The sequence below is a fragment of the Mesocricetus auratus genome, unplaced genomic scaffold (assembly GCF_017639785.1).
Source record: "Mesocricetus auratus isolate SY011 unplaced genomic scaffold, BCM_Maur_2.0 Super-Scaffold_100009, whole genome shotgun sequence".
NCBI classification, from domain to species: Eukaryota; Metazoa; Chordata; class Mammalia; order Rodentia; family Cricetidae; genus Mesocricetus; species Mesocricetus auratus.
In genome coordinates this window covers 69235054-69251582 of record NW_024429193.1, presented here as the reverse complement: position 1 = coordinate 69251582, position 16529 = coordinate 69235054, and the positions used below count along the sequence as shown (strand labels likewise).

The 16529-nt window shown below is 43.1% G+C and overlaps 1 protein-coding gene across 1 annotated transcript in view; it reads left to right on the top strand.

Moving 5' to 3' along the window:
* Sh3d19 (SH3 domain containing 19) overlaps window positions 1-16529 on the top strand; it is a 147782-nt gene that overhangs the window by 104325 nt on the left and 26928 nt on the right. The window contains 2 exon segments of the mRNA XM_040752570.1: window positions 8107-8214; window positions 13114-13226. Of these exon segments, the coding sequence (XP_040608504.1) occupies window positions 8107-8214; window positions 13114-13226 (221 nt within the window).

Sequence of the window (16529 nt, the reverse complement as noted above, 5' to 3'; positions counted from 1 at the left end):
CTCGGGAGGCTGAGTTAGAAAGACAACAAGTTCAAAGACAAGGTGGGCTACATCTGAGACTTGCCTCAAACAAACAAAAAAAATCTTGTATACCATACACATGGTAGCAGACATATTTGTTAAATATTCAATGCACACAGCAATATAACTGGCTGTGGCAAATAAAGCAAAAAGATATATGTCATTTCCATAAAAAGCAGCAGGAAAACATTAGACTATATTGAGCATCTGTTGGTGGTTCTAACACAGTGAGGGATATTATTTTTATTTAATGCATACAATTCATGCATATTTGATTTAATACAGAAACCCTCAGCAGGGCATCAATTGACCTTACTTTGCCGATGAAGTAAACAGACTGAGAGACTGTCAATACCTCATGTCATAAACTGTTTTCCCAGCCAAGGCTCCAGTGTGTGCGTGTGTGCGTGTGGCGTGTGTGTGTGTGTGTGTGTTTCAATTTGCATATCTTTGGGGGTCAAACCCAAGGCTTCATTCATCATGCTGTCAACTGATCTGCATTCCCAGCAGTCTTTCTATTCTGTCTTGTTTACTTTTCACATTAGAGTTGCTACCCAACGTTTTCAGGACTCCCTAAACAAAGCAAAAACCTCTGAGGCCTTTTTAACGTTGTTGCTAATATCATTTTCTTATCTAACCCTCTTGATGTTACAAGTGTCAGAGAAGGACAGAGATGGGGAAAGCCATACAAACCAGACAGATGTTGCCTCTTTAGAACATGCTAGATACTGCAGGGTGGGAACCCGGTTAAAGCGCTGAGAATCTCTTCCGTATGGTAGAGTAGATGATAGCAGCCGTCTTCAAACAGGAAGCTGAACGGCAGATATTCGGCGCAGCCCTCCACACCCTTGATTTCTTCCACTTCATCGCGCGACATTTCATTGTCAGGACTGTCCTTCGGCAAAGCGTGTAATCTGTATGCTCCACCTGACTTCAACCGTTGCTCTGAACTGTGAAGTCATAGGGAGCCCAGCGCTTATCTTGTAAACCTGCCTCCTACATGTCTCACCTCACCTGGTGACAGCCTCGCGTGAACAGCCTTCCCTAGAGATGCAGAAGCTGTCCCTCAATAATCTCCCTGTGCCACACGGTATCCAGCTACTTGGATTTGGAGTAGAGCAGGCTCTCCCACAATTGCTGTGTGACTTTCAGCACTTGCCTTATTCTCGAAGGAACTCCAGAGTTTCCTCATAGATAAAATACCACAGTTAACACCTCGCCATGGAGGATGTTACTAAGGCTACCGTGGTTATGTAGGAAGGCCCGGCCACCACTGTCGACTGGGACGCAATGATTACTTCTCTGCCTTCAGGTCTATTAAGTCACCGCCACCTGCTGGCTTGACCTTGTGACCCGTCCTCAAAATGGCCTCCCTGCTCCCATCCCGGCATGCTGCCCCACGATCAGCCTTTGTGCCAAGATTACTGCAGCTTCCTTCTAAACTGAGCTTGCTCGAGCTTTTCATTGTCTTCTGAACTATGGCTGCCTGAGCGATTTTTCCCAAGTGCACACTGGCCTTGTGGCTCCCCATACTTGTTACCTTCCAGAGGCCTCCAGGGTCACCTCAGCCCCTCAGTACTGGTGAATTTTTTGCTTGATTTTTGACTGGGGATTCTGTGAGGTTCTCCTGGTATTTTTAGGAGTATTGTCATTAGAAATAAAGGTTTATGGCCTCTCTGAACCCTTGCCTAATTGGTCCAGGCATCAGCCAGAAACTGGGGGAGGATCAGAGAAGAAAACTCAGAAATATGGCTTTGCTCCTCTTTGTCTCCCCTCAAAAATGATGAAAAACTAATAAAAGTGTTCATAAAATGAAGTTGCCATATTAATCTCAGGAAATAGAGATCAGAAAATACTGACACTATGGAAACATTGTAAAGATTAGAAAAATTATTAAAGGAAAACTCATAAAACAGACAATTTAATATTGGATCCATTTCTTAGGTAGAATGCCTCCCAGGTTAATGTAATAAAGGCGAGAAGTATTAGCGACTCCACTTCACCCCCTTACAAATCATACTCAGCTGTGGGGGGGGGCAGAAAGCTTCCACTGTCAGCTCCATTACACAGACAAGAATAGTAGTTTAGCAGCCAATCTCTGCTATTAACAGAGCTCCAGGGAGAGCAATGACAGAAAAGCAAGCCAGAGATGGGGGAACGAATTGCAGTGACAAGCATATTATTACAGACAGGTAAGGCCGGAAGACTGCTTTATCAACAGTGTTTTTTTCAGCCCTGTAATAAAGACCATGCATAGGTGGAAAGGGGCCTGCTTGTCTGGTGACACGTGTAGAATAGTTGGTGTTGATATGAGGGACTAAAAGGAAGACAGAATGAACCCTGCAAATGAAAATGCAGAAAAATGCCATTGACTTCCCTAGATCTGGATGGTCCATTTGTCTTGTGACGAGTGAGCAGTCTCTGATAGAATTGTCGCCATGAGGTTGTTAACCAATGGACTAACATCCCAGGGTTCAGAGGACCTCATGAAGACTGTGAATCTTTTATCTCCTTTCAGATGTGTCCATGAGTTCGGGTGCAAACATTTTGAGGTACAACATTCAGCATGTCAAGATCACTCCTGGGTGCTAGATTAAGAACTTGTTCTAAAGAACATTGTCAATAATGCACATATGTCCTAGTTCCTTTTCTATTGCTGTGACTATAACCAAGACAACTTATAGAAGAGTTTTTTTGGGCCTTGTGGTTTTGGAGGGTTAGGGTCCATGACCATCATAGCAGAGCGCATGCAGCAGGCAGAGCCTATATCCTTATCCACAACTAGGAGGCAGCACATCCTGGGAATGACTCTTGAAACCTCAAAGCCTGCCCCCAGTGACGCACCTCCTCCAACAAGACCACACCCCTAATCCTTCCCAAACAGTTCTACCAACGCTACTGGTTACATACACACACACACACACACACACACACACACACACACGAAGAATATTGGAAATAAGTTTCAGTGGGCTGATTAAATGAACTGTGGAATAATACAATACAATGAGTGGAAAAGCATGTACCTAGACAGCAAACAAACCTATTATTTCCGAGTATGGTCCAACTTCCATATATTTTATTCACTTTTTTTTAATGCAGGGTATAGGGAACTAGGGATGTAGCTCAGTTGACAGAGTGCATGTCTGGGATGCATGAAGTCCTGGGTTTAACCCACAGTACTGCTTCAACCAGATGTAGTGGCACTTGCCTGTAACTCCAGCACTCAGAAAGAAGGAACTAGGGGGTCAGAAACTCAAGGTCATCCTCAGCTACATGGTGAGTGTGATTCATCTTCTATGTATGTAGTGCATACATCTTACATATCAGTATGTATCACTGCCCCGGGATACATAAGACCCTCTCTCAACATAAACAGTAAATGTGAAGAATGGTGTTCCTGTTATTTTAGCTACTGGTTGTATTAAAAGTTTTAAACAACCTGTCTGGAAGGACTCTGAGGAGAGGGTAATAGAAAATGAAATGGAAGGCATGGTTTCCATTTGTGTTAAGAACCATTTGATTTGCCAGGTGCTGGTGGTACACGCCTTTAATCCCAGCACTTAGGAGGCAGAGGCAAGCGGATCTCTATGAGTTAGAGGCCAGCCTGGACTACAGAGTGAGTTCCAGGACAACCTCCAAAACAATACAGAGAAACCCTGTCTCGAAAAAATAAAAAAATTAGATTGTATAAGTGCTGTCTTTAACAAGATAGCTCATCTTTTCTTGTTTTTCTTTTCTTGTTTTTACTGCCAGGATTTCATTGTTATGTAGCACAGGTTGCCATCCTCCTGCCTTCGCCTCACAGCTGTTGGAATTACAGAATATGCACCCATGTCCATCCCAATTACCATTGATTTTCTAAGTTTTTAAATCTTGTTTGTTTATCATGTGTATTAGTTATATGTGCATCTCTACATTCCTCGAGGCCACCAAATCAGATTTGATTTGTATAGTTTCTTATTATTGTTTATTCGTATTATTGTTGCCTTGGAAAAGCAATGAGATGTTTGTTCTCTTGTTTTATATTGTCGTTTTTGTTTGTTTATTTTTTCAAGAGAGGGTTTCTCTGTGTAGCTCTGGCTGTTCTGGAACTTACTCTGTAGAGCAGGATGGCCTTGAACTCAGAGTTCCACTTGCCTCTGCTTCCTGAGAGTCCTGGATTAAAGGCGCCTGCACCACCCTGCCTAGCTATAAAACAATGAGATTTATTGACAACATCTTTTCAGATTAATAATCCTCATACCTAATATCTTCACCTTTAAAACTATAGCCATTTCCCAAACCACTGAAAAGAAAAATCCTTAAAATTTATTTAAAATTCTTTCTTAAAGCATATTCTTTTTTTTTTTTTTTTTTTGGTTTTTCGAAACAGGGTTTCTCTGTATTGTTTTGGAGGCTGTCCTGGAACTCGCTCTGTAGACCAGGCTGGCCTCGAACTCACAGAGATCCGCCTGCCTCTGCCTCCCGAGTGCTGGGATTAAAGGCGTGCGCCACCACTGCCCAGCAAGCATATTCTTTTTAAATGTTTGTTATCCATTTTTTTCAATAATGAAATCAAAGTTCACTCAGAGTTTCCCAGTTGATATTCAGATTGTTTCCCCTGTATTTTGCTTTTGTTTCATTTATTTTTAAAAAATTATATAATATATACTCCCATAAACGTTTACTTCCTGTGTTTTTTGTTTCTGGAATAAATTTCTAAAACTAAAGCCCAGGACCAGAAGTCATGAACTTGAGACCTTTGAACAGTGGTCAGTGATGCAGTCTCCTTGAGGCTGCCCACACAGCCCCAAACACAAAGGGATGTGCCGAGCCTGTTTTGTGTGCTGTCCTTGTTGGGGGAGAAAAGTAAGCATCAGCACTTGGGGGTGTGCCTCATTTGGCGGGGACTTGCCTGGCATGCTCAGGACCCTGGGTCCCACCATCACAGACATTAAAACCAGGCCTTTGGTCCTCCTTCCTTCTCCTGGATTGGGTTGGTGCTGTTTGTCCACTCTGGTTGTGGTCTGTCGCATGGAACACAGCCCAGCACAACATGCCGATGGCTTCCTGACTCACTAAGCACCGCTGGGGTCCATCAGCATACCAGTTCCTGCCCGTCTGTAATGGTGGGGCACTGTTTTTCACCTAGACATGCATAGCAGAGTAATTACACATGGCCAAGTCGGTTATTTAAGAGCAGCTTGTGATATGGAAATCAAGAAGAAAGAGAGACGGAGTGGCAGCTAGAACACTGAGAGTTCTTTGCATGTAAACTGTAGCCTACCTTCTTGTGTCTGCAACCTTCATCCTAAGGCAGCGACAGCGTGGCTGACCCTTTGACAGAACTGTTGAGATCTGCCCTCTGCAGACTGCAGCATTTGGGCCAGGGCTTCCTGAGGCTAGCCTCTCCAGCAAGCTGGATTTGGGCATTCCTGTGCCAGCCTCTCCACAGTACCTAGTGACCTCCTTTCTATGCCCACCGCCCACCCTGTGTCCTTGTCATGCACACACCTACCTAATCTGGAGTGTGAAAATGTACAGGTAGTGTATTTGCCCAGAACCCGATTTCACATATTTCACAGTCAACATTTTCTTCTTCATCCAGACACACCCAGCAATCATCATTAGCCCAAAACTATACCAACAGATTAGCAATGCCTGAAGCAGCAGCTACAGCAGAAGTACAACGTGAAGAAAGGGTTGATCACACTGAACATTTGTCTTAAGTCTTTGGTCCTCTTGCCAGCAGAAAATAATGCCCTGAGAGAGGGCGAAACTGGGATGGAACAGCTGAGATTTTGGGTGATGGTTGTGGTTGACTGGAAGGCAAGGACAAGCTTCTGCAGCTTGTAGAGGGTAGAGAAAGCTATAGTTCTAAGTTCCCGCAGCCCAAGCAGGCAGCTCAGAGCAATGGCAGGGGAGGAGGTGACGAAGCGAAAGGGAAAATGCTATAGAGCATATCATTGTATTTTGCTATTCTATTTATTTTATTTCATCTTTTTAAAATTCTTTTTGTGATGTGTGTGTGTGTGTGTGTGTCTGTAGTATGTCTGTGTGTGGTGTATGTATTGTATCTGTGTGTCTGTGTGGTGTGTTTGTGGTATGTGTAGTGTGCATGTCTGGGTCTGTGTGTGTGCTCTGTGTGTGTGTGTGTGTGTGTGTGTGTGTGCGCGCGCACTGTGGTACTCACCTGTGCTGTTGATATTCAGAGGCTGACATCGAGGGCCTTCCTCTGTTGCTCACCCCCTTTTTTCTTAAATAGGGTCTCTCACTGAACCTGGTGCTCCCCTTTTCTGCTGTACTGGTTTTCTTTTTTTTTTTTTTTTTTTTTTTTTTTGGTTTTTCAAGGCAGGGTTTCTCTGTGGCTTTGGAGGCTGTCCTGGAACTCGCTTGGTAGTTCAGGCTGGTCTCGAACTCACAGAGATCCGCCTGCCTCTGCCTCCCGAGTGCTGGGATTAAAGGCGTGTGCCACCAACGCCCGGCTTGCTGTACTGGTTTTCAAACCAACCCCAGGGGATCCTCTTTTCCCTGCTTCCTCAATGCACCAAGCTTTTTTCATGAATTCTAGTGATTGAACAAGGTCCTCATGTTTGCATGACAAGCCTTTTACCAGCTGACTTATATTATCTCCTAAGCCTTAGGTTTCCAATCTTTAAAATAATTTTTAGAGCTGGAGAGATGGTTAAGAGCACTGACTGTTCTAGATGTCCTGAGTTCAACTCCCTGGCAACCACATGGTGGCTCACAACCACCTTGAATGAGATTTGGTGCCCTCTGCTGGCATGTAGGCAGAAGACTGTATGCATAATAAATAAATAAAATATTTTTAAGGATTTTTATAGGAGCTGGGGAGGTGGTGGGTATGAGTGGGTATGAGTGCTTGCTGCACAAACATGAGGGCCTGAATACGGATCCCCAGCACCCGCGTAAAGGCCCAGGAGGTGCCCGTGCATCTGCAAGAGTGGGGCGAAGATAGGCAGACACTGGAGCTCACAGGCCAGTCAGTCTAGCCAGGAAGCAGCAAGGGGTAAGAGTGATAGAGCAGGACACTTGGCATCCTCTTGTGGCCTCTGTACTCACCGGCACACGCATGTGAACCAGCACGTGCATACACATGCATACACACACGCATACACGCATATGCATATACCATACATGCAGACATTTTTAAGGATTTATTTACAGGGGAGCTCCATGCATATTTACACAGCACATGTGTGCCTGGCACCCCTGGAGACCAGACAAGGCAGTGGATACCCGAGAGCTGGAGTTATAGGCCTGATGTGGGTGCTGGAAACTGAGCTTGGGTCCTCTGCAAGAACAGCAAATACTCTTAACCTCTGAGCCATCTCTCTGGACCCAGTACAAACGTTTTATAGACATATTTCTAAAATAATGAAGCGAGCATTTACATTAAAGTTCATTTCTATCAGTTTTTTAAAAATGGGTTCATAGTTAGGTTTTGATTTAAAATATGTACCCTAGGCATATCTGATTCACTTACAATAAATTAATAAAGATGGAGAAATGCTAAGTCTTTGCCCCAAAGTTAAATTATTTGAAGGAAAATGTTTTATTTCTTGAATAAAACCTGTTTTACTTCCACATTGTGGAAGTATAGCCTCACTAAGTTAAGGCTAAGACAGCGGGGGCCCCTTCCCAGCGACAGGTCACGCAAATGGGAGGATGAGGCCCCTGGTGAGCATGTGTTGCAGCCGAGCACAGGAATATGAGGAGAAGCCTCCTGGGAGCTGGGCGGTGCTGCTTTTTCAAAAGATGACTGCTACAGTTGCCCCTCATTTGCAGAGACATTTATGAAATGATTGCACTCCCCTGAAAGCTGGCTTCTACATAATTCAGGGTTGTCCTGGATCTCTCTCATCAGAGAGGAAGAAAGCCATATGAATTATTTACAGGGTACTAAATTATTTCCTTTTATGAGCTCCAACTTTGTTTTTGTCTCTGCAAACTGAGATTTTGTTTATCCATGAATAGTTTTCCCTAGGGCATGAAAAATATGACTCTTAAATTATGAATGAGGCTTTTTTGTTTGAGTCCGTGTTAACTAAAACATGCAAAATAAACTATGTTTTTCATTAGATCCCTTCCAGCTCCCCACAAAAACAGAACCGACAAAAGAAAGAGCCGCTCCACCAGCGCCCACCAGGAAGCCTACTGTAATCCGAATTCCAGCCAAACCAGAGAAATGTAAGCTCCTCTCTATCTCCCTAATTTACCCCTCCAAGAGCCTGGGAGAAATCTAAATGGACTTATCAATGTCTGCTTTTGAAATTATGTATAACCTGCTGTTTGTTACTCACAGTCACGGACATCCTGAAGCAAGATGTTCTCTCACAGTTCTGTGGAGAATTCTCACCATAAATGTGTATTCTGTTTCTCTTTAAGGTTGATTTTAGACAAAGAGAATAGGAGACTGTTGCCCTGAGAACGAGCACAGTACTCTGTATCACCAGTGCCTCTGGTAAAGACGGGCGGGGAAGCAATGAAACTAATAGCAAGTGGAGTTAGATATGTCTATTGTGGGTCTATTGTTCCTGTCAGCTCGACCCTCATATGGCGATGCGTGAATTGTACAAAGAACTGTACCCGAAAGCTTTAGAAACATATAACAATTACATGTCTTAGGATGACTAAATTGCAAAATAAACGTCATCTTAAAATTGGTATAACACAAAAAAATTGGTATAACACTAGATTTTTTTGTATACTTCCTTAGTTGATTTTTTAAAAATCATACACTAAGTGAAATTTTGTATTTTTTCATATTTAAGGTTAGAGGTGTGACTTTGTTGGTAAAATGCTCGCTTAGCATGCTTGAAACCCCGGATTCAATTCCTAGAAGTGAATAAGACTGGGAGAGATGGTGCATACCTTTAATCCTCGCACTGAGAAGGTGAAGGGCTGGAGAGATGGCTCAGAGGTTAAGAGCATTGGCTGACCTTCCCCAGAGGTCCTGAGTTCAATTCCCAGTAACCACATGGTGGCTCACAACCATCTGTCAAGATCTGGTGCCCCCTTCTGTCCTACAGGCATACTTGCAGACAGAACACTGTATACATAATAAATGAATAAATACATTCTTTAAAAGAAAAGGACTGGGGTGGGGGGTGGTGCACGCCTTTAATCTCAGCACTCGAGAGGCAGAGGCAGAGGCAGGAGGATCTCTGTAAGTTCAAAACCAGCCTGGTCTACAGAGCAAGATTCCAGGACAGGCTCCAAAGCTACGCAGAGAAACGCTGTCTCAAAAAAGGAAGGAAGAAAGACAGATAGATAAAGGCAAGAGGATCAGGAGTTCAAGGTTATCTTGGGCTACACAGTGAGTTTGAGGCCAGCCTGGGCTGTGAGAGACACTAAGAAAAGGAAAGGAAGAAAAGAAAATCTGAGGCTTCAGGAGCAGTCCCCGCCATTGCTGAAAACCATCCCTCTGCTTTCCGGGAGCCTCTGTTTTCATTCCTGCCTGCAGTGCTTTTGCGTGTCCCCAAGGTGTCCTTGCCTTTGTCTGACTAGAGGTACTGCAGGCATGTGGGGTACGATGTATCCAGGGCTGGAGTACCCCAAGAGTGTACAGGAACAAACACTTGAATTTAGGGATCTGACTTTTCTCTAAAATACTACCGAGAAGCATCATATTGGTCTTGGTCTCTTGGTGGTTTGTTATTAACCAATAGATAGCATTCAACCAGTAGCAAGAAATTGAACTGAGTTGCTGTGAAAAAATGAGGAGGAAATCAGAGCTCTGGAATTCCAGAAATTACATCAGGTCTTGCTTCTTTGAAGGTTATATCATAGTGTTGATTGAGGAAATGGTGGCATAATTGCTTTTGACAGTCATATAGTCAGAAAGGCGTAAAATTATAGCTCATTGGGTTATTCACCTATTTGCCGTTACCTTATAATTGTGCTCTTGCCTCAACAGGCATAGTAAAAAATATAAAGATCATGAATATTATATGTGGGTTCTAAGTTGGCCTTTTTTGACTCGCAAAAGATAGAGACCAGCCCTGTCTTGTGGCTTACACTGAGCTCTGCTCCCTAATGCCAGTGCCCCTAAGACTACCTCTGAGCCAATGAATCATTAGGGTTCCCCATAGGGTTCAGTATTCTGGGTTATGATTTATTACTGCAGAAGTAAATGAGACAGAATCCACCCTGGGGGAAAGTCAAGTGGGGTATGATGTTACAGAACCCAGGTATCAGCTTCCAGGAATCTTCTAGGGAAGTCACACAGGGCAGCCTCCAGTCGCCCTACCATGAGTTAGGACAACACACAAAGTGTTGTTAAATAGAGGAACTTCCTGCAATGCTTTGCCCACTTTTGTGACTGGGCACATAGCCACCATTAGAAACAGAACAGGTTTGGCCTGGAGAGATGACTCAGTGGTTAAGAGCACTGCCTGATCATTCAAAGGTCCTAAATTCAATTCCCGGTAACCACATGGTGGCTCACAATCATCTGTAATGAGATCTGGTGCCCTCTTATGGCGTGCAAACAGAACACTGTATACATAATAAATAAATCTTTTTAAAAATATGAAAAGAAACTGACATTCTGAAATTACATGTATCTGGAAGAAAAGTAGATGGTGACACATACCCCAGCACTCAGGAGGCAGAGGCAGGCAGATCTCTATGAGTTCAAGGCTACCTTGGTGGTCTACAGAGTGAGTTCCAGGACAGCCAGGGCTACACAGAAGAAACCTGTCTCAAAAACAAAATAGTTGGTCCCATCTTGCAAACAAGTTCTGAGTGCCAGCTAACAGCAGAGCTTGTAATGCAGGCATTCCTAGGGATGGGCAGTGTCAGGCCTACTGTTTACTTCTACTGAAGTAATGATAACTCTGATATCATGAAAGGATAAGCTAAGGAACCACCTTAAATTATTTTCCAAACAAAGCCCCAGGAACTGTTAAAAAAGATGAATCTGCCCTGCTGGGTGTGAGAGATTTGACTTGCCAAAATAGCCTCCAAAGAGTTAGTTCCAGCAAAAATCAATGCCCCAGGATTCTATTAGTGCAATTTTTAAAATCGTTTGTTTCTTAATGGACGTCTTGCCAGCATGTGTGTCTGTGTACCATGTGCGTGCGGTACTAAAGGAGGTAAGAACGAGATGTCAGGTTCCCTGGAACTGGAGTGAGAGGTGATGGACTGTGAGCTGCCACCGGTCCTGGGAATCGAACCTGGATCCTCTGGAAGGTCACTGAGCCATCCTCCAGCCCCTGCTGGTACAGTTTGTTTGTTTGTTTGTTTCAAGACAGGGTTTCTTTGTATTCCTTGGATCCTGTCCTGGAACTCGCTCTGTAGATCATGCTGGCCTTGAACTCACAGAGATCTGCCTACCTCTGCCTCCCAGGTGGTAGGATTAAAGGCGTGCACCACCACCCGGCACTGTTGTTATAATTTTTAAACAATGTGTTTATGCAGTAGAGGGAAAAGACTATGGTTTCTGGTGTCTAAAGAATTTGGAATGGACAGGGAAGAAATGAACAGCTTTGTGGTACAAGGTCCTTTATGGTCTTTAAACCTGCCAGCTGCTTCCCCTGGAGCCTGTTTGTCCTAAGATATCCTCCCCAGGGTATAGGCGCTCCTTCAGGGCTTTGCCAGATACCTTTACTGGCTGGATTAAAATTGGAGCTGTATTCTGAAGCCCAGCACGCCCACACCAGGTGCTCACTGTGCCCTGACTGTAAGCATCCAGCCCACTTCTTGCTTATGACTACAGTAGACTCCTAAGTAGCATAGTCCATTTTCTTGTGAGGATGAGGAATTGCCACCATGGAGGGGGTATGCGGAAGGTGACTTGACTTGCACGGTCCCGTGTGCATTCATCCCCGGAGCAGTCCTGCCTCTCACTACCAACACTTGCCCATCTTAAATCATGGTCTTCCTAGTAGCTGGCTTGGACGGTTTTCTCCCTTCGAGGTTTTCCTGTCTGTGGATAAAACAGGGACCTGACAGACCTTCCTCTTGTGAGAGGTTTTTCACTGAAGCTGCAAATTTGACCACAGGAGAATTCCCATACACTTTTAGTGGTGACACCAGATGGTGTGAAAGGTGGCGTTAGCCTCCTGCAATATGTTACAATCATCCCCTCATGAGGCATTCCTGCACACAGATTTTAATTATCAGGCAATAATTAAATCTAATCATCTCTATTTTCTTTCTTTAAGCCGGGAATAAGTATTACTGAGTTAAGTGTGTGGTTTGGATATAAAGGTATTGTTTTTTGTAATTGAGGCTAATTATGACCATTAACCTAAATTATCAGAAGTATTTAATTATTTGTGGATGGGGGAGGGTTGAGTACTGCACCTACTAAGGACCATGTCGTAATGAACACACGCTTTGGGTTCAAACGAACAAACCTGACAATTACTGACATCAATAAATTAAGTAACTAAGTTTTCTTAATTTCAGCTTCTGTAAAATTGGTAGGATATTTTTCAGTATGAGGTAATGCTGTGTCTGTCCTGGTCACCATGGCAGCCTCTATGCCCCAGTGGCTACTGGGTGATGGAAATACGCCTAGCACAACTAAAGAACAAAAGCTTTAACTTTATTTCACTTTAAGAAAGATTTAGCTGGGTGTTGGTGGTGCACGCCTTTAATCCCAGCACTCAGGAAGCAGAGGCAGGCGGATCTCTGTGAGTTCGAGGCCAGCCTGGTCTACAGAGAGAGTTCCAGGACAGCCTCCAAAACAATACAGAGAAACCCTGTCTCAAAAAAAAAAAAAAAGAAAGAAAGAAAGAAAGAAAGATTTAAATCTGAATTGTCACATGTAGTTAGTTACCGGCTACTTGTTGACTAGACAAAACTAATACAGGGATGATGGTTGCAAAGCCTAAGTCAGTGCCTGACACATCATTCTCAGCAATGCTGTCCCCCATTGTGACTCGTAATATGTTAGCTCATTCTGCAATTTTCTGAGGTCTGCTGAGGGCTCTTTATCGTTACTTAACTGTCTAGCGCTGTATGGGACTCTCTTCTGCCAGCCATTTTCCTACGGAGCCCAACTAACATCCAAGAAGTCATTGTATGGAATCCTGGCCCAGCCATTGCTGGTGACCTCTGTCTTCTGTCTTTCCCCAGGTTTACACGAGGGCCCACAAGGCCCACCTCCTCTCCCTGCTGAAAAGCCTGTTGGGAATACCTACAGTACAGTGTCCGGAAGGCTCAGTAATGCGGACAGAACTAGACACCCGGTAAGTGATCCTGAGATGTTGTTAGGCTTAAGGCAAAGTTCTAAACCAGTTCTAAATATTCAGTTGCTGCTTAAGTTATTTTACCATTGGTTTGATTTTTAGAAATATTTTATTAGAACCCAATTGCTAACCCTCATGTACTTTCTTAATGTTATATTCAATATTTTACAACTCCCTGTAGAAGGATTGGGTTCATTTGTTGTACTCATTATAAAGTAGTTTCTCCTGTACCAATACAGTGGCATCGTCTTTTATATGATACTAGAATAATAATGAAGAGGCTACTAAAACTTCCAAAAAAACTTTAATATTGGTAGAAATAGATTTATTCAAATTGTCAGGTTTTGTTTAAAACACTCAAATCTATTTTTATTAAAAAATAATAATAATGGTAGCAATTTAAGATAACTACCCTAAGAATTTTTATTCTGAAGTTTAAGACATTTTTTAAATTAAAATACAATGCTTTCCTATACTTTTGTTAACATACATAGGACCTTTGATGTAAGTATTTTAAATTTCAACCTTCATACTATTCCCTCGTGCATTTTTAAAAATTTCCTCCTGATGGGCCATCGTTATGGCTTGTTTCAAGAGAAATCAATTCTTAAAGTCTTTAAACCGATTCAGTTCAATTTTTGTAATAGTTTTACCCTGTGCGTTAACTGTGCTCATCATACAAGCAAACTCATCCAATCTTCTAGTGAAGAGAAATTTCTTTGAAAAAGACATTAAATTAAATTAGCCAGTACCAAGCTAATGAGATTTTCTGTAGAATGAATTAAAATTTAGTGATCATTTGTATCTTCAAAGTACTTGATAATAAATTTTTATTAAAACTGGGCCAAGGAAACCAAAAAGCAAGAGTAGGGCCCCTGCCATACTGTAACCCCAAACTCCTGTGGAAGAATAGTTGCTTGCAAAGATCTCAGGCTCCCACTCTCAAAGGCTCCTGGAAGGAGCTGAGAGACCGTGATGAGCAGATGTGTTCTCCAGTGACTGATGTGATGGGGTCTGTGGACAACAGAGCTATGGAAACACTAGGGTTATCACTGCCGTGTCAGCCGTCCAAGAGCAATACCTACATTTAAAAGTAAACAAGTTAGGAAAAACTGCACCGCCCAGAGAGCTCCTGTGTTCACACCTACGTCTCTGCCTCACATGAACATGGTGGAAACCTTTCCCTGCGTCCATCCCAGAGGTGGTCAGAGCCACCTGCATGCTCATCCGTGCAGACCATAATAGACATGAAGAAAAGGGCATGCCAAAACAGATTATAAATTCAGTGATATGCCTGAAGTCACAAGTGTGGATTTTTAGAGACTAAGCTCAAACACATGCCTGAAAATTTTGTCTTGTGAATTGTAATTACTGAGTTCATTTAGATCAGAGGCCATAAGGTGAAGGGGACAACCTCTAGTAAGTGTCAGTGTCACTGGACTGTGGTGGCACAGGCCTTTAATCTCAGCACTTGGGAAACAGAAGCCAGCAGATTTCTGAGTTTGAAGCCAGGCTGGTCTGCAGAATAAGTTTCAGGACAGCCAGGGCTACACAGAGAAACCCTGTCTTTAAAACAAAACAAAAAAACTATCAGTGTTGCAGACCAGGAGGATAGACAAAATTCATCTATTTCTCCTAACAGAGTGCTAGAAACTTTATCAGACCTGGTGGCTACAGTTGCCAAACCTCACTTCTGTTACTTAACTGATGGACTCTAGGGTCCCATCCAGAGCCACTGGAGCTGAAAGCTCTCTGGCTTGTGCCAAAGCATCCCCTAAAGAAGCTACCACCTCTGTGGCAGATTCGGGAAACCTGCATGACTCGTGTCAATCCAAGCACACAGCCCAGAAGCATGTGTGCAGAGGCAAGCTGATTTTAAACTCCTCTCTAAGAAGGAGTGTCAGCTCCTGCAAAACACACCTAGGGCAGTTGTTCCACAATCCCAACACACATGTAATGCGCATGTGGTCTTAAGAGAAGGAGAAATATCTCCCTTTTTTAAAATGCCACAGAGCCGGGCGTTGGTGGCGCACGCCTTTAATCCCAGCACTCGGGAGGCAGAGGCAGGCGGATCTCTGTGAGTTCAAGTCCAGCCTGGTCTACAGAGCGAGTTCCAAGACAGCCTCCAAAGCCACAGAGAAACCCTGTCTCGAAAAACCAAAAAAATAAATAAATAAATAAATAAATAAATAAATAAATAAATAAATAAATAAATATCCCTGGGCATGGTGACACTCATATTACCCTAGCTCTTGGAGAGACTAAGACAGAAGAATGGTGAGTTCCGTTCCCATCCAAGCAGTACAGCAAGATCCCGTCTCAAAAAGAAAAGGAGGAAAAGGAATTTTTCTAAAATTAAAGTGTGATTCAAATGTGAAAATACACCACCTATAGAGACGCTACAAGCAGAAAACACCTCTGCCAGGCCCTCAGGCAGCCTGTAAGATGCCAAAGTTCCAGGGTCTCAGAACTAGGAAGAACTAAAAAGATGTAGGAAGGCTTCACAGTCCGTGCGGATTGCTGCAGAGGGGGACATCTCTAATCAGTGGTCTCCTAGGACTGTTGGCGGAACCTGGGTACCAACCCAGGTTGAGCAACCACCAAGACAACTGCAGCCATAGGGGCCACTCTTCCCGGTGTGGGAGATGTCGCATACGGCGATGCCTTCTAGGATGTGCCTTTCTTGTTCCAACTTAAAGTCTGCCACAAGTGGAAGATCAAAAGGATGCTTTAAATTTCCCATAAACATGCCAGCACTGGGATGGGATGCAGCTCAGGTGTAGTCCAGTCTTGCTGAAAGAAAGTGAGAGAAAGAAAAAAAAAAAACCTCTGCCCGTGAGACTGCAGCTAGTGCTTGTTATTTCCCTATCAAAGTTACACATTAGTATTTTTGCTTAAATTTCCCTTCATTTTTAAGGCACCTCCCACAACTAATTTTGAGAAAAAAATCAATAAAAATATCTCCTTTCCTGCTAAAGCTTGTTTGCTTTCATTTTAAAGGTGACCAAGGAAAGACATGATTTTTATCTAGCAATATTGTCAGGAAGAATTACGGGCAGCAGCGTATTTATAAGGCGTGGGTTATACTCTGCAATATTGCAGGGTTTATGAGCCCATGAAGTGCTTCACTACATTAACTGAACTCATTAGTGAAACCAAGTTTTAAGGGCAAGCTTAATTTGTTTTTTAAAAAATGAGATTTTAAAACATTGGAGTGTGTTTAAATTATCATCGTTATTGGCGATTAATCACTTGGTATTTAAGGAAGTGTTGTAAATAACATGAATTTAAAAATTGTGGAAA